The 20,480-nt window shown below is 38.6% G+C and overlaps 1 protein-coding gene across 1 annotated transcript in view; it reads right to left on the reverse strand.

The window, feature by feature from the left end:
• The window catches only part of ARSB (arylsulfatase B), a 222,527-nt gene that overhangs the window by 135,512 nt on the left and 66,535 nt on the right, over window positions 1-20,480 (reverse strand). The window contains exon 5 of the mRNA XM_037800847.1: window positions 4,990-5,233. Coding sequence (XP_037656775.1) covers window positions 4,990-5,233 — 244 coding nt within the window. The remainder of the gene's footprint in view (window positions 1-4,989; window positions 5,234-20,480) is intronic.

The raw sequence follows: 20,480 nt of genomic DNA on the forward strand, positions 1-20,480 counted from the left end.
AATCTATTAAAGAATGAGTTCCCCTACTGTTCCATTAGAGGAGCTTGGTCACTGGGAGAACCTTTTAACCCTGAAGAAAGACCTTCTGTAATCTGGAATTAAGGGCAATTAAACTTTTTCTAATTTCTCTGCATGTAGAAGCAGGCATGTCCCAAACTCATAAAGGTTACTTCCGATCAAAATAATCTTAAAATTGAAATGTGGATTTATAATCCAAAATTTTGGCCTTTGCCAAAAATAGTAACCTTGTTTAACTGGGAACAAAGGAAATCAATAAAAATGAATTGAACTGTTTCTCAACTCAAGCCTACCCTCATTTGGCAAATTGGGCCACAGAGTTTTTTTGTTGTTGTTGTTTTAATTTTTTAATGCAATTTTATTGAGATTTATTTACACATCATATAATTCATCCAAAGTATACAATCAATGGCCCACAGTATCATATATAGATGTGCATTCATCACCATAATCAATTTTAAAACATTTTCATTACTCCAAGAAAAAAATATAAATAAAAACAAAAAAGAACACCCAAAACATCCCATACCCCTTACCTCCCCCCATTATTTTCTTGGTCTTTATTATATTACTCATCTGCCCATACACTAGATAAAGGGAGTGTCAGTTATACGGTTTTCACAACCACATGGTCACATGATAAAAGCTATATAGTTATATAATCATCATCAAGAATCCAGTCTACTGCATTACAGTTCAACAGATTCAGATATTTCATCTAGTAATTCTAATACACTAGAAACTAAAAAGGAATATCTATATAATGCATAAGAATAACTTCCAGAATGACCTCTTGACTCTATTTGAAATCTCTTAGCCACTGAAACTTTATTTTGTTATATTTCTTTTCCCCCTTTTGGTCAAGAAGGGATTCTCAATCCCATGATACCAGGGCCAGGCTCATTCCTGGGAGTCATGTCCCAGATTACCAGAGAGACCCACACTCCTGGGAGTCATGTCCCAGATAGCGAGTTTATTTGCAAATTTGGCTGAGAGAGAGGCCACATCTGAGCAAAAAAGAGGTTCTTTGGGGATGACTCTTAGGTATAATTATAAGTAGGCTTAGTTTCTCCTTTGCAGGAATAAGTTTAATAAGGGCAGGCCCCAGGAACAAGGGCTTGACTTATTGAATTGGTAGTCACCAATGGTTGCAAGAATATCAGGAATTCCTGAGGTGAGGAAGTTTAATATTTCCACATTTTTCCCCAGTTCCTCAAGGGGACTTTGTGAATACTTTTTTATTTTCTGTCCCAATACTCTGAGATGTATCAGGGTATCTCATTTCCTATACTAGGTTCCATGGAATTATGTTGTTTAAATAAACTGACCATACAGGTTAAATTAGATAGTAGTGCCACAGAGTTTTGATTCCATTTATTGTTGTGTGCTTTTACAAGTCAGGGTTTACAACATTTTTGCCACCAAAAGAAAAGAAAACAAAATCAAAGCTGACTGGATATCTTACGTGACACAAATGTAGCCATAAACCTCAACAGCCTTCTCGTTAAAAATTAAGGAGAAGCTGAATTGAAGTTCATGTTTTGCTTTGCTTGGAAAATTTTATTTCCTTTTTTCATGAAGTGAATATTAATTTTTGCATTGAAGAGGAGCAAGAGAGGTACAGGTTTGTAAATAAATAACATGTATAAATAACATCTTCCTCCCAGCCTTCCCCAAAGACACCTATAGCCTTCTACCAGGGTAACCATGTGCTGGGGAAAAGGAAATGATCAGATATTTTGGGGATTATTAGATACTATCTCAGAAGTGACATTAATTCTAGGGGATGCAAAATGTCACTGTGGTCCACTAGTCAGAGTAGGGATTCATAGAGGTCAGATGATCAATGGAGTTTTAGCCCAGGTCTGTCTCACATTGTGTCCAGTGGGTCCCTGGACCCATTCTGTGGTTATTTCCCCAGTTCCAGAATGCATAATTGAAATAGACATACTCAGCAACTAGTGGAATCCCCATGTTGGTTCCCTGACTTATGGAGTGAGGGCTATTATGACAGGAAAGGCCAAGTGGAAGCCCTTAGAATTAACCCTACCTAGAAAATAGTACATCCAAAGCTATACCAGATTCGTGCCAATGTTAACTTGAAGGATGTAGGGGTGGTGATTCCCACCACACCCCCATTCAATTCTCCTATTTGGCTTGTGCAGAAAACAGACGGATCTTGGAAAGTGACAGTGGATTATTGTAAACTTAACCAGGTGGTGACTCCAATTGCAGCTGCTGTTCCAGATGTGATAGCATTGTTTGAGCAAATAAACACATCCCCTGGTACCTGGTATGCAGATATTGATCTGGCAAATGTTTTTTCTCAATTACTGTTAGTAATGACCACCAGAAACAGTTTGCTTTCAGCTGGCAAAGCCAGCAGTATTCCTTCACTGTCCTACCTTAGGGGTATATCAGCTCTCCAGCCCTGCGTCATAATCTTGTCTGCAGGGATCTTGATCATTTCTCCCTCCCACAAGATATCACACTGGTTCATTATATTGATAATACCAGGTTGATTGGGCCTAGTAAGCAAGAAATAGCAACTACTCTAGACTTATTGGTAGGGTATTTGCATGTCAGAGGATGGGAGATAAATCCAACAAAAATACAGGGGCCTTCCACCTCATTTCTAGGTGTTCAGTGGTGTGGAGCATGTCAAGATATCCCTTCTAAGGTGAAGGATAAGTGTTGTATCTGGCCCCTCCTACAACCAAGAAAGAGGCACAACACCTACTTCGTGTCTTTGAATTTTGGAGACAACACATTTCTCATTTGGGTGTACTACTCTGGCCGATTCACCAAGTTACCAGAAAAGTTTCTACTTTGAGTGGGGACTGGAATGACAGGAAGCTCTGTGACAGGTCCAGGCTGCTGTGTAAGCTGCACTGCCACTTGAGCCATATGATACAGCATATCCAATGGTGCTGGAAGTGTCAGTGGCAAATAGAGATGTGATCTGGAGCCTTTAGCAGGCCCCTATAGGAGAATCACAACACAGACCATTAGGATTTTGGAGCAAAGCCTTGCCATCCTCTGCAGAAAAGACTTTCCTTTTGAGAAACAGCTTTTGGCCTGCTACTGGGCATCAGTAGAGACCAAACGATTAACCATGGGCCTCTGGATTTACCATGAGACCTGAGGTGCCTATCATGGGCTGGGTGTAGTCTGACCCGCCAAGCCATAAAGTTGGCTGTATACAGCAGCACCCCATCATAAAATGGAACTTGTATATATGAGATAGGGCTCAAGTGGTTCCTGAAGGCACAAGTTACATGAGGAAGTGGCCCAAATGCCCACAGCCCCCACTCCTGCCACATTACCTTCTCTTTCCCAGCCCAGAGCTATGGCTTCTTGGGAGTTCCTTATAATGAGTTGACAGAGGAAGAGAAAACTCAGGCCTGGTTTACAGATGGTTCTGCATAATACACATAATATGCAGGTACCACCCAAAAGTGGGCAGCTGCAGCTGTCCAAAAAGTGGACAGACTGCCCCTTTCTGGGATGTCCCTGAAGGACAGTGGTGAGGTGAAATCCTCCCAGTGGGCAGAACTTCAGGCAGTGCACCTGGTTGTTAATTTTGCTTGCAAGGAGAACTTGCAGGATGTGCATTTATATACTGATTCATGGGCTTTCGCCAATGGTTTGGCTGGATGATCAGGGACTTGGAAAGAACATGATTGGAAAATTGGTGACAAAGAGGTCGAGGAAGAGTTACGTGGAAGGAGCTTTCTGAGTGGGCAAAAAACATGAAGATATTTGGGTACCATTTAAATGCTCACCAGAGGGTGACTTCAGTGGAGGAAGAGTTTAATCAGCAAGTGGATGAGATGACCTGTTTTGTGGATACCAGTTGGCCTCTTTCCCTAGCTACTCCTGTCATTGCCCAATGGGCTCATGAACAGAGTGGTCATGGTGGTAGGGATGGAGGTTACGCATGGACTCAGCACCATGGGCTTCCACTCACCAAGGCTGACCTGGCTTCAGCTACTGCTGAGTGCCCAATCTGCCAGCAGCAGAGACCCATACTGAGTCCCTGATATGGCACCATTCCTCGAGGTGATTAGCCTACCTGGTGGCAGGTTGATTATACTGGACCACTTCCATCGTGGAAGGGGCAGTGATTTGTCCTAATTGGAATAGACACATACTCCGGATACGGGTTTGCCTTCCCTGCACACGATGCTTCTGCCAAAACTATCATCTGTGGACTTACAGAACGCCTTATCATCCTGCACCCTCTAAGGTATGTGCCTCGCCATAGTGGGGCCATTGTTCCACACTGTGGTGGCTAAATAGGAGAAGGACCTCCATCTCCCAAGCTGAGTTTTGATCCTACTCCCTGATAATACATCTCTATTTTTTTTTCATTTATGTATTTACTTGTTTATTACTTTTATCTCCCACTAGAATATAAGCTCTATGAGAGCCACGATCTTGCCCCTCTTAGTCAGTCCTGATTCCTCAGAGCCTGGCACATAGTAGGCTCTCATTATCAATGAATGTAACTCAACTAATTCTCTGAGACTGCACAACTGCTCCTTAGCTCCTATTCTAGCTCCTTCCCCCTGCTGGGCCTTGCTTTCTTCCAGGAGGCAACAGGACAGGCTCTTCACCCTCTGCAGAAAGCTAACAATACCACATGCTCCTTTTTAGCAAAGCTTCTCCACTTCAAAGTGCATCCACCCTTCAACAGAACTTCAGGAGAGGTGGAGAAGCTGAGGACAATCTTGATCTTCATATAAAACACAGGCCTGCAATCTCAAATTTAGAACTTTAAAAAAAAATTATATATATATATATAACTTCAATATTTCTAATGGCATTTCCCTTTTAAAAAACAAACAAAAAAATTTATTTGCAAATAGAATTATCATTTTAACACAAAAAAAATGTTCTGACTCATTCGAGTGAAGCCGTCCTAGACGTTTCAGTCATAGAAGGAAAGAAAGAAAGATAACCAGGTACCTGATGGTTTTCCACATGTTGAAGCCATCCAGGGGCTTGGTGCCATTTGTGTGTCCCCCAGCCAGCTTCACGAGAGTCGGCAGCCAGTCGGAAATGTGGATGAGCTCCCGGTTTTTCACACCCTTCTGTTTCAGCAGAGGGCTTGCTACAAAGCCCACCCCTCGAACACCTCCTTCCCACAGGCTCCATTTTCTTCCTCGAAGGGGCCAGTTATTGCCCCCTGCCAAAGTCTGCCCTCCATTATCTGAAACACAATAATTAGGTCTTGGCATGAGGAAAATGTTAACCACTAAATACATTTAAGAACAGAAGATTTCTATGTACATTCTATATAAGAAAATTAAAAAAAAAACACTCCTCCTTGCCCTCTCCCATACCAACTACTCTTCTCCCACCCCACGCTAACCTCCAAAACACAGAAATAACCAGAGTCCACCACGGTACATATCTGATACATGGCCTTTAAATTCTCTGCAGATACTGTCCACTGAAAAACAAGGAAATTCCCTGATTACAATTGCTTGGGATAGATTTCTGTGCCAAGCAATGAGCCAAATTTCAAAAACATGTGCATGACTTTATATAGCACAGGTGGGTAACTCCATGTAGTTAAAGACCCTTCTGGTACATGAAAAGAAACCACTGAGTTAGCATCACTTAAGTGACTTAAAGCTCCTGATAACTGGAACAGAAGACCTTTATTCCCCTTTTGGAAAAATTGTCTAACATTTAAATGGGTAACTGAATTAGCATTCTAGTTTCTGGTGATCTGAACTCTTTCTTAAGTGTGAAAGTTGACAATTCCCCAGTGGGTTATATGTCTCTGTGAACAGTGAGCTAGAAAAAAGAATTGCGAGAAAAATTCCTCCCTTCCTGACAGGATGGCAAAATTAAGCTTCATCAGGTGCAACACCCGGAAAGAGAAGGTTTCTCTTCCTAGACAACAGAGGGAATGGGGGATACTGGTGAAGACATCATCAGCTAGATAGGAGCTCAGAGTTAGAAACTAAGTTGGGCTACAGAACATAAAAGTGATATTTCTTTAATACTGAGGTCATGGAGTTATACTAGCTCCAAAAGTATCCATAGACTTAGATGACGTTAGAGATAAATTTTAAGTAATGCTTACTTGCGTTTACATTAATTCAACTAGAAGTTCGAAACAAAACAAAACAAAAAAACACTTTTCCAAATGAGCCACACGAGGGCAGTATGACGGACCGGCTCTGTAGAACGTACTAGAGTCACAAAACTGAATACAGATATCAGAAATCTACCAAAGCCACAGGATGCACAAGGAAGGAAAGAGAACCAACATTTTAAGCTCCCACTGTGCCCAGACACCGCTCTGCATTCATTCGCATTATACCTCACAGAGCCTGGAGTCTGATGAACCTGACTGGACACTCACTAGCTTATGACCAGGGGCAGGATGCTTGCCTCATCTCATCTCAGTTTCCTCATCTTTAACATGGAGACAATAATCCCTACCTCATATACTATGGTGAGAATTAAATCACATTGTTTAGGAAAATTGCTTGGCAGGGTGCTTGATACAACATAGGTGCTTGACAAATGGTAGCTACTATTATCATTGTTTTTAGTTTTTACAACCCAAACAGTCTAGTATTACAACTATTTTATTGGTGAAAACAAAACAAGGTTTGGAAAGGTTGAACAGCTAGTAAGTGGTAAAGTGAGGATTCAACACGGGCTGTTTGACCCCAATCCAGGCTCCTTCTGCCCCTGCAGGGCCACATTCCTGAGGTCCCTGGTGTGGAGTGGGTCCTCAGCTCCACTTGGAGCTTCATGAAGGGTAGTCGAGAAGAGTCTTGGGCTAGATGAGATGAACGTAACAATCCCTCAACACATGGACTGATAATCGATCTCATCCTTTGATATCATGGATTTACAAGAACCTTCCCCTAAACCTTATTACATCTCTTCTTGGCAAGAATTCAAGGTCCAAATATTCATGCATGCCAGTTTATTGAATAAACATTCTAATTTACATTCAAACTGAGCAAACCTGTATATTCAGAAAAGAGGGCACCACCTTTAGATAGAGGGAAGTTCCTCCATGTACTTCATTTATTTAAACTCAAAAGAAGGTGCTCTTTAGGTGATACAAAAATGCACTGGAAAGAAATAAATTTACACTCCACCTATGGTATCAGAATGAATGAGACAAGCACTATTATTTTACTTTGTCTTCTAGATTGCTATAAATGACACACACTCTATGCTCATAGAAGATTCCTGGTCTTATATTGTCTTCTTCTTAAATAGATAAGTCCTTTCAGATAATAATATATCATATCCTTCAGTTCCACATAATTGTTAGCGCTCAATAAAAAAATACTGAATGCTGGTGATAGTGGAAATGAGAGTGAATATGATAGGGATAAGAGTGGCTGGATCTGGAATCTGATTCTAGAAACAGCCCTTCAGTTATGACTCAGGAAGGAAAGTATTCTGGGCTGTAAAGAGAATTTGGCTGCTGTTGTTACAGTAGGGGCTGGAAGGTGTTTTCACATATTATTAAGGAATGGAGCCGATGCTGGGCGTGTGACTGTTTTTGCCATTAGCTCACTGTGATGTTTTTGCCATCAGCAATAAGTGATTCTATCATTGGTTATCAATGTGGCTTCCTCCATCATTTTTTCAAGAGCAGTCCAGAGAGAAAGCACTGCCAGTTGACGCACCTGTGACTTCGCTTGGACTCTCTGTCATAAAGACAACTGCAGAATCAGCAGTGTGAAGACAATAATTCAGCTTTGCCAGGGGGCTTGCACCTCTGTAGGTGGCATGTGGTAGCCACGGCCTGTCTCCCAGAAGCATATGGGGGAAAGTGAGGATATGGCTAATGGTTGCTGCTGACTCAGCAAAGAGACAGAATCCATTGAATTAGGCCTTTAGTTGGTTAAATGTATGAGAAATAGGGTGCTGTCCATCATTTATAGGACGGTCTCCAGAATATATCAAAGAGTTTGACATAAACCGATCAGAGTAACAGTAACAATAAAATAAGCTCATTTGAAATGAGGGAGAAGAGGGGTTTCCTATATTGCTCACTTAAGTCTGATATAAATTTTTTTAAAAATAGCCAATGGACCAACTACCATTCCAAACATATATCTTTTCATTTCCCTCCTAATTTTCTTTTTAGGCAAAAGTTAATTTTTTTTTCTTGGTAACAATTCATTTTCAAGAGAAATTTTTCTTGTTTCATTTCCTGACTGACTTGTAAAAAACTTTCAAGCCAAAATAAGATGACTCTCAGTATTACCTCATACAGCAACTGTTAAGCTGAAACAGAATTCAGATTCCAATTAGAGATGTGAATGAAGTGGATCTGGTTAGGATTAAGGCAAATCAGGCCAAAGGGTAAAGGACAATATTGACTGTGTTCTAAAACTTCAACCTCTGTGTGAGACCAAGAGAAGAGATGTTTATTTGGTGCAGGATCTATATTTTCTGCAGCACACTAAATAACTTGTATGGTCAGCTTATTCAAACACCATAATTACATGGAACTATGAAAAGGAAGTGAGATCTGGTAGGTTTGTACAGGTTAGTGTGAAATCCCAATACATCCCAATGTGGGCAGAGAATAAAAATATATTTTTAGGGCCCCCCTGAGGAACTGGGGAAAAATGCAGAAATGTTGGACTTCCCCACTTGGGTTATTACTATATTCTCACAAACTTCGAGGATGAACAATTTTGTAGGATAAGGATAAGCCCTCAATCTTGGGGCTTGCCATTATGAAGCTTGTTACTGCAAAGGAGAGTCTAAGCCTACCCATAATTGTGCCTAAGAGTCTCCCCCAGGGAACCTCTTTGTTGCTTAGATGTGGCCTCTCACTCTGTATAAGCCCACATGGCATTCACTGCCCCCCCCCCCCCACATGGGACATGACTCCCAGGGTGTAAATTTCCCTGGCAATGCAGGACATGACTCCTGGGCATGAGCCTGAACCTGGCATCATGGGATTGAGAAAATCTTCTTGACCAAATGGGGAAAGTGAAATGAAACAAAATAAAGTTTCAGTGGCTGAGAGATTTCAAATGGAGCTGAGAGGTCATTTTGGAGGTTATTCTTATGCGCTATATAGATATCCCTCTTTAGTTTCTAATGTATTGGAATAGCTAGAAGGAAATACCTGAAACTGTCAAACTGCAACCCAATAGCCTTGATTCTTGAAGACTTTTGCATAACTATGTAGCTTACATGGTGTGACTGTGTGACGATGAAAACCTAGTGGCTCACACTCCCTTTATCCAGTGTATGGACAGATGAGTAGAAAAATGGGGACAAAAAAGATATGAAAAATAGGGTGGGATGGGGGATGGAATGTTTTAGGTGTTCTTTTTTACTTTTATTTATTTATTTTTTTTGGAATAAGGAAAATGTTCAAAAATTGATTCTGGTGATGAATGCACAACATATCATGGTACTGTGAATCACTGTACACTGTGGATGACTATATGGTATGTGAATATATTGCAGTAAAACTGTATTTAAAAAAAAATGAAGATCCCTGGGCCCAGCCAAAAGATCCAATTCTATAGGTCTGGGTAGGGGGCTGATAATCTGACTTCCCAACAAGCATCCCAGGTGATTTGGACTAGGTCTTCTATGGGCTACTTCTTGAGAAACACTGCTGTCAGTGACAAGAGGTCACTGACGAACTTTTAAGCTCAGGGAAAAAACTTGATCAGATGTGCATTTGAGGAAGTCACTGGGAAAAACATTTTTCAGGAAGGATTGAGCAAAAGTGGAATAAACAAGTAAAACAAATGTAAATATTTTTTGATGGGCAATAAATAAGATGACTCTGAACAATAAAGGAAGCTATGGAACATTTTTTAAGGGAAACAGTTTTTCAACAATGTTTTGGCAGAGGGAAAACCTAATTATAAAATCTCTGCTGTCTAGAAAAGAAGTGTCAAAATAAAATGAATGTTGTTTTATACAGACTGTAAATTTCACTTTATTATTCATTATTGAGTAAAAATAACTGTCAAAAAGACATGGCAAAACATCAGTTAGCCAAAGATCTAAGCAAAAACATTAAGAATGTGACAATGAAGCCTCATCCATCTCCAGCAGATAAAAATAAGATGAAACCATGACAACAACATTAGTTTTTAGGACTATTCCCCAAACAATTTAAACAACTTGTGGTGGAAGGCTGCCCTGAACCATCAGCCACCCCAATGGATTCTTTAATGGGGGCTCCCCTTTAATAGAGAATCATGGAAGGAAATGCAAGAAAGCTCCAGCATCCTTGCACCAGAGCCTTGAATTCCTTCTGCACATGTGTGTCAGATGAATAGGCAACATGATTTCAAAGACAGAGAAGCTGTGTTCAAAAAAAAGTACCTAGTTGTGGATAGTTGACTCTTTTAGATTAATTTTTTTAAATTGCTAAAATACCAATATCTCTTGGAGCATTAATGCATGTCTTAGTAGTCATCTAAGTTACTCACATAGAGAATTCACACACTGCTTCATGTTGCTGCCAGAGTCATCTTTGTAAAAGTCCAAAAACAATCAGGCCACATCCTTGTTTAAAGACCTCTGGTTGCTTTCCAAAGCCTTCAAGAAAAAGTTCAATCCCTTCAGCCCAACATACAGAATACTTCCCATCTGGCCTGAGCCTCCTTCTGGGCATCAACTCCTGCCCTTCCCCATAAAAAGCACCTGTGCTTCAGTCACATAGAACTACCTTGTTGTTAGAATATGTCATGCCCTTTCATGCTAACTTTGTCTTTGTAAATGTTGGTTCCTTTGCCTAAAATGCCTTCCCCCTTCTTCCTGCCTAAGTTAAAATTTAAGTCTCAGGTTAAACGCCACATCTTACGTGAACTTTTTTTTAAAAAAAATTAACTTTATTTATACACACTCCATATCCATTAAACACATACTCCCTCTTCTCCCCTCTCCCAGAAACCTCTAATTCATTTTCTGTCTCTGTGGATTTGCTATTTCAAGACATGCCTTATAAGTGACATCATACAATATTTGTCTTTTTGTGTCTTGCTGACATCACTGAGAATGTTTTCAAGGTTCTTCCATGCTGCAACATGTCTCAGCACTTCATTCTTTCTCATGCCTGAATAATATTCCATTGTGGATCTGTGCCACATTTTGTTTATCCATTCATTTGTTGATGGATATTTGGGTTGTTTCCATCTTTTGGCTATTGTGAATAATGCTGCTATAAACATTATAGTTTGAGAACCTGTTTCTACCTTCTTCAGTATACATCTAGAAGTGGAATTGCTGAGTCAAATGGTTATTCTATATTTAACTTTTTTGTAAACTGCATATTGCTTTCCACAGTGACTGCACCATTTTACATTCCCACCACCAATGCCCTCAAATTCCAATTTCTCTACATCCTCTCCAACACTTGTTATTTCCCATTTTTTAAAATAGCCATCCTAGTGAGGATGAGTGGTATCTCATCATGGTTTTCATTTGCATTTCCCTAATGGCTAAGGATGTTGAGCATCTTTTCATATGTTTGCTGGCCATTTGTATATGTTTTTGGGGAAATGTCTATTCAAATCCTTTGTCCATTTTTAAATTGGTTTGTTTGTCTCTTTGTTGTTGCTTTGTAAAAGTTCCTTATATATTCTGGATATTAAGTCCTTATCCAATATATGGTTTACAACTATTTTCTTCCATTCTGCAGTTTTTTTTTTATCACAGAGTTCCCATACACTGCTCCTCACATACAGTTTTCCTGATTATTAGCATTTTGTGTTAGTGTGGCACCTTTGTTACAATTGATGAAATAACATTATCATAATTAGTAATTATTAATTATAGCGCATGGCTTACATTATGGTTCACTCTGTGTTGTACAGTTCTATGTTTTTATTTTATTCTGGTAACATGTATAGAACCTAAAATTTCCCATTTTAAGTACTTTCAATTATACAATTCAGTGGTGTTAGTTACATTCACAACATTGTGCTACCTTCACCACCACCCATTACCAAAACTTTTCCATCATCACCACAACCAAAAACTCTGTACCAACTAAGCATTAACTACTTATTCCCCATATACACCCCTGTGCTTGGTAACCTGTATCCAATTTCTGACTCTATGAATTTGCATATTTTAATTATTTCATATAATCATATAATGTTTGCCCTTTTGTGTCTGGCTTATTTCACTCAACTGTAGGTTGTCTTTTCACTTTCTTGATAATGTTCTTTGATGTGTACAAGTTTTTACTTTGATGAAGTCAAATTTATTTATTGTTCCTTTATTGCTAGTGCTTTTGGTGTCATATCTAAGAATCCATTACTGAATCCCAGGTCACAAAGATTTGCCCCCTTGTTATCTTCTAGGAGTTTTACAGTTTTAGCTCTTATATTTAAGTCCTTAATCTATTTTGAGTTAATTTTTGTATATGGTCCTCTGTGAATTCATCACTTACTCTCCCAGTGTTTATCTCTCCTATGTACCTCCACTGCACTTTATACATACTTTACTATAGTATTTATCTCTGTATATTGATAGTAAGTTGTTCATGGGTTTTTCTCCTTGACGGACCCTGCCTATCAAGGGCAAGAGCAATATGTCCTTCTTCTTTCTATCCTCCAGAACCTAGCAAAGTGCCTGTCAAGAGAAGGGCTCAGACTTGGAGGGAAGAAATGAATGGAGAAAATACCACAAAAATAAAGGCTTGAAGGCACTAAAGATTAACTTTGGTTACTTCATAGTTTTTTCTGAGTCTTGGTTCATTCTCACTATGACCTTGACTTTTCAGAGGCTATTCTGCACACAGATGTTTCAGGATACTGGTGAGGGGCTCCTGGGTCCACTGAGGATTAAGGCAGATGAAACCTACAAATACCAGAATTGTTTGTCCAATATGGTACCTGATCCATTACAAGTGCAGTCAAAACGGGTTGTTCAAGAACATTTGAGGAAGCACTGGAAAAGAACTGGAAGAGAGCACTCACTGACCATTTCAACATATCTTTATTGAGTGCCCACCATGCACCAGGACTGCTATGGGCTCTGGGCAAATGGCAGCAAAACAGGTGGACAAGTTACTGTCTCTTGTGGAGGGAGCAATAAAAAGAGATAGGCATCGACTGGAGTGGGGAAAGACAGCCCCAGTGGGGTAGAGGAGGCACAGGGTCTGACAGGGCATCTCAGAGGAGTTGAAACCAAAGTGGGGGACAAGAGTCAGCTCTGTGACCATCAGGGAGAAAAGCCCAGCTATTGGGAGCAGGAGTTTTGGGGGCCTTATTCAATTAGACATTAGATTGTAGAATGTTCTGCACAAAGATTGCTTCTTAATTAAAGATTGAATTAACTATATTCTTAAGAATTCTATGTTGCCAAGAGTTAAGGGCAACTTGAGCTGAATGGTGACTAAATATAAACAAAATGTCCAATTGTTCTGTGTCTGTCATCGCTTTTCTCGGTCATCCCTACAGCCACATTCATATTTCATTGATAGTCATGTGATAGGAGTTAAGAGCTGTGACTTTGGGCAAGTTATTCAATCTCTTTGAGCCTAAGTTTCTTCATTAGAAAAATGAGGATGACAACAAACCTATCTTAATATACTGCTTGGCATAAAACTAGTGCTCAGTCAGTATCAGCTACTTTTATTGAGAATAATCAGTAGCAGCATTATTAAAATATGCAGGGCAAATCAGACTCCTGTCTGTGTATTTATTAAATATATACTAGATTTAGTTATTTGATCCACTCTCTAAAACACCATGTATTGGTAAGAAGAAAGTACTCTAAGCATAGAGCCCTCCTAGGTTGCACTCTTTACTGTAGATAATTTCTTCAGAGTCATAAAAACACAAAGAATTGTGAGGGGCTTTTGTTGTTATTAATGGGTCAGAGCCAGGATGACTACATTCTGTTTCCATGAGTTTGAATAAAGCACACCAGCTATCAAAGAAAGAGGCACAACAGCCATACCCTGTGACTCAAATTAAGCATCAGAAAATGCAGATTTGTTCAAATATTCATTTAAATACTTGTAGGGGAATTCCTGCAACACTATATTTCACCAATGCCTTTAAAATGATTTGCAGCCTTCAGGACAGATAAGCACTTTACTTACAGCTGGACACTAATCTGATTTTACATCTTGATTAAAAGCACCAGCAAGGGGACTGTTCCTGCTGAGCTAGCATTAGGAGGATTCTGACAGAATGGAATCGGCAGCCAGAGACCAAGTGACTGTCGTAGTCACCAGAAGAGCTGAAGATAAAGGAAGATGGATTGTGGGGAAAAGGGGGAAAAAAAGATGTAAATAGTTGTTGTAAAAGATTTCCTCATTTTAATAAGGTTAATGTTATTGCTTGTCATGATCAGACACCAATGGGATTTTACCCCTCCTTTAATATTTATTAAAGATGAAAAGACTTGAAAGTCTTGAAAAATTAAAAACATTTGGTCTCTAAAAGTCAAAATGGAACTGGTAACTGGAAAACAGTATCCAAGTTTATCACATATTGGTAGGCAACCTTAAGTGTTTTCTGTCATTAAAAGCTGAAATAGTCATATATTTCAGAGATCCTTAGACGAACCTTACAAGACAAGTACCAAACGTGAGTTGCTCTCACTTACAAGGCATGGACGATATTGGGTTTAATCGCCATATTCTGGAGACCCCTCTAACAAGTAGCACAGAAGTGTTGTGTTTGGGGTATTTAGGAGAAATAAAAATACCAAATGATTGTTCCACCTTTTTACAACCGAAACCCTCCTGGTTTTCCCTGCAGTTTGATCTTGAAAGAATGCTTGGCATTTTTTTTTACAAATGAAGGTATGAATTTCAGCACAAACTACAATTTTTTTTTTTTTTTGGCACCCGGTGGGAGTATAATAATTTACTCACAGATTATTTAGCTCCCCTTCCAAACCTGAAACCCCTCTAAGGTGCTTGAATAATTTTTTACTAGACAGTTGTTTATCTTTCAGTAATGCCAATCAAGAAGTAATATATTAGGGAAGTATCGGGTAAGTGATAGAGAGACTGGCAGGTTCAAGGACAGTAGGAGGAAGTAAAAATACCATCCACAGACAGGAAAAAAGTAAAACTGTGTTTCCAAAATAACAGGTGTACTAACCACTGGTATGGTGAGAAAGATGAGAACTCAAGTCAATGATTTTACAGAGAGTAATAAGCCAGAGAAAGCTAACACATTATATTTGGGCATGCATCAACGTTTCCACATACATAAAAAGTTAAATGTTCTGAACTTATCCTCAAAGCAGAAACAACATTTTACTGAAATTGTTACTCAATAAGTAGTAACATATGTTTTTAGGATGACACAGAAAAATCAATGAACCAAACTAATGGACAGAGGTTTTTATTTCTCCAGAGCTGTCCTCTGAAGTTTTGCCAAATGGTAAAGGATCTTACTGGTATATGGTTATATCATGGTGGAAGACAAAATAAATGTCACAAGAACTTTAATTAGCACAATCCTCCTTGAAGAAAAATGAGAGTGAAACATTTAATGCCAGAAACAAAAATAACTCAATACACCTAAATATTATGAAGCTTATTAAAATAATTTCAAGTATTGAATGAACACTTAATAAAGGTATAAGAAAACATTCTCTTTGGATGTGCAAATGACACTTGCTCAAAATTTAGAGTAAAAGAAACTCTGCGGATGGTTATATGGTGCAAAATCTATATTTTCTGTAGCACACTATATAATTTAACTTGCATGGTCAGTTTACTCAAATGCCATAATTACATGGAACTTTTGACTAGAGAGTGAGACCTTGTTTGTACAGGTTAGCATGAAGCCCCGATACAGCCCAGAGTAATTTGGGCAGAGAATAAAAAGTATTTGCAAAGCCAAAGAAAAAAAAAGAAACTCTGAGGAAAATGAGTGGTCCCCCAGGGGCTGGGCACAAGGGTATACACAGTGGCACAGTGGGCTGACACTGAACATCCCAAGCAAGTGAAGCTGGCTGCCAGCTGTTGGGGAATGAAGACTGCTGGAGGAGAAGCAGCTGGAGGAGAAGGGAATCTGGGAAGCAGCCTGTCTCTCTGTGCCTGATGAGAGGCAAGTGGCTAAATAGAGGAATTTTACTTTTTTTTTTAATGCAATTTTATTGCTATATTCACATACCATACAGACTATCCAAAATACATAATCAGTGGCTCACAGTATCACCACATAATTGTGTGTACATACCCATGATCAATTTTAGAACATTTTCATTACCCCAGAAAATAAATACAGATAAAAAACAAAACAAACAAACAAAAAAACCCCAAATCCTCCCATTTCCCTTATCCCCCCTATTACTGACCCATAATATTGGTGGTACATTAGTTTCTGTTGATGAAAGAATATTAAAATATTACTGTCAACTATAGCCCACAGTTTAAATGGAGGCATTTTTGCAAAAGACAAAAGGGATTTTGAGAGAAAGTTTCACCAGGATCTGGGAAACTCAACATCCAAATAGCCATGAACAATGAAAAAACCAACCAACCAACCAACCAACCAAACCAACAAAAAACAAAATGAACAATCAAACGAATCAAAACAAATGCCCTTGAGTAACCACAATAGGTGTCACAAAGTCTAGGCAATCAGCTCCTAGCTCAAGGCCTATTTAGTGTTAGAAACAATTTTAACAGTATATATGGTTAGACACATTCTAATAATATGCCCTATATCATAGCAGACTTATCTGCAAATTAGGAAGGTGCATACTGCTGGAGATTGTCTCTATAGCAATAGTTCGCAGCCTAAGAGTGAGGGAAGAAGTAGAAAAAACTTTAAAAGTAGACCACAAAGTCTCTTCAACAAATGGTGCTGGGAGAACTGGAAAGCCATATGCCAAAGAATGGAGGTGGACCACTACTTCACATATTAAAAGATTAACTGAAAATGATTCAAAGACCTAAATGTAAGAAACAAAACTATAAAAGTCCTAGAAGAAAACTAGGGAAACATATTCAGGATCTTTTGTTAGGCAATTTTTTAGACTTTACAACAATTTTCTTAGAATTCACACCAAAAACATGAGCAACAAAAGAAAAAATAGATAAACAGAACTTCAAAATTAAAGACTTTTGGGCATCAAAGGACTTCGTCAAGAAAGTAAAAAACAATTTACAGAATGGGAGAAAATATTTGCAAACCATGGATCTGAAAAAGGCTTAATATCCAGAAGATAAAAAAAACTACTATACCTCAACAACAAATCCACAAACAATCCAAATGAAAAATGGGATATTTCTCCAAAGAAGATAAACAAAAGGCCAATAAACACATGAAAAGATGCTCAATGTCATATGGAATCAGGGAGATGCAAATCAAAACCATAATGAGATACCACTTCAAACCCCTAGAATGGTTACTATTTAAAAATCGGAAAATAACAAGTGTTGGAGAAGATGTGGAGAAGTAGGAACACTTGAACATGGTTGGTAGAAATGTGAAACGGTGCAGCAAGCATACCAATATATGCCCTGAGGGAATTCCAGAAGGAAAAGAAAGAAAGAGGCAGAGAGACTATTCAAAGAAACAATTGTTGAAAACTCCCCAAATTTAACGAATGACATATATACCCAAGATGCTTAACAAACTCCAAATGGGATAAATCCAACTATACCCACACTGAACCACATTGTAATCAGACTGTTGACTGCCAAAATAGAATTCTGAAGGTCACAAGAGAGAAGCAACATGTCACAGACAAGGGAACATCAATATGATTCAATGCTGATTTCTCATCAGAACCCATGGAGGGAAGAAGGCACTGGGAGGACATATTTAAAGTACTCAAAGCAAAAAACTGCCAACCAACTATTCTATATCTGGCAAAATTGTCTTTCAAATATGGGGAGAATAAGCATGAGAGAAAGTGCAGCTCTGTAAGTTGGTGGGATCTCTCCATCCTACACTTCTTGCTTTTTCTATGAGAGGTGGGTTAAATAAGAAATCCTGCATTCAGGCAATCTCTGTCTGTTGTCTCAAGAAAGTACACATTCTGCTTAGTGGAAACTGTCCAGGTTGCACACTCAGTAGCATATTTCAGAACACAGTCAAGGATATAGCTCAGTGAATTTCTCTAGACAGGGCATTCTAAATACCACCCTAATTATCAAAACCCAGAGCTTCCAGGACACATCAGATTCTTTGTTCTTCTTTTCACCAGTCTATCACACTGACTTAGTTTCCTTTAAAAAACAGTAGATCTTTTCTGGAGTCAATGTGTCGGTCTCATACAGACCTTAGTAAAGAAGTGGGGCCTTTTTGTGGAAAGCTGACCTTACTAAACATCTGCTTGACATGTGAGATGCAAAAATCTTTTTTGGGAAAGTTTTATACATATCCAAAGAGATTGCTTCATTGTTTATTCCATTTTTGGCTTCCTGCAAGTTTAAATATGTAATGAAATGGAAAATGACTTCAAAATAGATAAGGGATTACATGAAATGTTTCCATACGTATGTAGACATGAAGATTCATTAACTATCAAATACGAAATGGTGTGCTGATTTACTTTATTCTGAAAATATATTCTAAAATTTATGCACAATAAAATTCACTTATTCACTTATTTTTGTGCAGTTCTATGAGTTTTGGCAAATGGACAGATTCATTTAACCATCACCACAATCAAAATGAGGAACCATCCCATCATTCCAAAATAACTCCCTCTGCTACTTCTTTGTAGTCAAGCTCTCGCCCCACCCGTAACACCTGGAAATAACTTATATGCTCTCCATATCTGTAGTTTTATCTTTTCCAGAATATCATGTAAAAATAATTATACAGTATATAACCTTTTGAGTCTGTCTTCTTTCACTCAGTGTAATGTATTTGAGTGTCCTCCATGTGGATGCATATACCAACAATTTGTTCCTTTATACTGCTAGGTAGTATTCCATTTAAGGGGTGAGTTTGTTTATCCATTCACTAGTTGAAGGACATCTCAGGTTTTTTTCCAGTTTTTGGCAATTATTATTAAAGCTGCTATAAACATGTGTGCATATGTTTCTGTATGAACATAATCTTTCATTTCTCTTGGGTAAATACCCAGGAGTAGGATTGTTGCTTTCTAGATTTTTTTATTCATCTTTAGTTTTCAGCAGTTTGGTTATGATGTGTCTGGTTGTAGTTTCTTTCTGTTTAACCTGTTTGGGTTAAACTGAGCTTCTTAAATTTATAAATGTATCTTTCATCAAATTTGTGAAGTTTTTCAGACATTATTCTGGGATTCAAATGACATGAATGTTAGACACTGTTCCTCAGGTTGCTGTAGCTCTGTTTGATTTTTTTCTCTTTTCTTTCTCCTTCAGATTTTATAATTCCTATTGCTCTATCTTTAAATTCACTGACCATTTTCTCTCTCATCTACATTATTTTATTAGGCCCACAGAAGGGATTTTTATTTCAGATATTGTATTTTTCAGCTCTAAGATTTCCATTTAGTTCTCTCTCTTTTTTTTAAGTTCCTCTTTCTCTGTTAAACATGAGATGTTTAACTATCTCTTGGAAAACGGGTATGTTATAAAGGCTGCATTAAAATTTTTGCATGATAACTCTAACATCTGGATCATCTCAGAGTTGGCATCTATTGATAGTCTTTTCCCTTGATTATTGGTAAGATTTTCCTGGTTCTTTGCATGATGATTAATTTTGGATAGTACCCTGGACATTTTGAGAATTATGTTGTAAGACTCTAGGTCCTGTTAAAATACTCTTGAGGATGTTGATTTTTGTTTGTTTTAGCAGACAATTAACTCAGATAAAACCACAACTTTTGTCTCACCACCCAAAGGAAGTGGTTCTAGTTTTCACAGCCTTTACTATGATGTTTGTGTTTGTCCAGTGCATGCACCATTCAGGGGTTAAGTCTAGGACTTGGGCAGTGGTTCATATCACAACTGAGTTCTCGAAGTCTTTGCTTTGCTTCTTTAGGTCTGTGTAGCATAGGTGCAGCTTGGAGATGAACCTGTGACTTAGGTCATTTTATATCATGCACTTCTGCATGACTGAGGCTGTCTTTGGGGTAAACCACCCAAAGAAAAGAGACAGAAAAAATAATGGGGTTTATTCCACACTCTTTGAACAAAAGGGGCCACTTTCCCCTGATTCTCTGGTCAGCGAGATAACTTTTCTTTTGGGGTTTTAAGTGCCCAAGTTTCCACAACAGCAATGCAGTCCTCAACTGGGGCTGGCCTTCGGGCAGAGTTGGGAGGGAAAATAGAGGAAAAAGAGAAAACAAACAAAACAGAAATTCCTGCATATTCTCCAGCAAGGGACCCTTTTCCTGGACTTCTAGCTAGAAATATGGGGTTTCTCCAGGAGAATTTGCTGCCAATGCTTGCAGCATAGTTCCATAATTCCATCTGCCCTTCAGTCAAAGCAGGGAAATGCAGGAATGAAAAACTCCACAAAATTCATCCCTAATACAAGGGATTTTTTGAGTTTTGACTTCAT

This window comes from Choloepus didactylus, chromosome 13 (assembly GCF_015220235.1).
Source record: "Choloepus didactylus isolate mChoDid1 chromosome 13, mChoDid1.pri, whole genome shotgun sequence".
In the NCBI taxonomy this organism is placed as follows: Eukaryota; Metazoa; Chordata; class Mammalia; order Pilosa; family Megalonychidae; genus Choloepus; species Choloepus didactylus.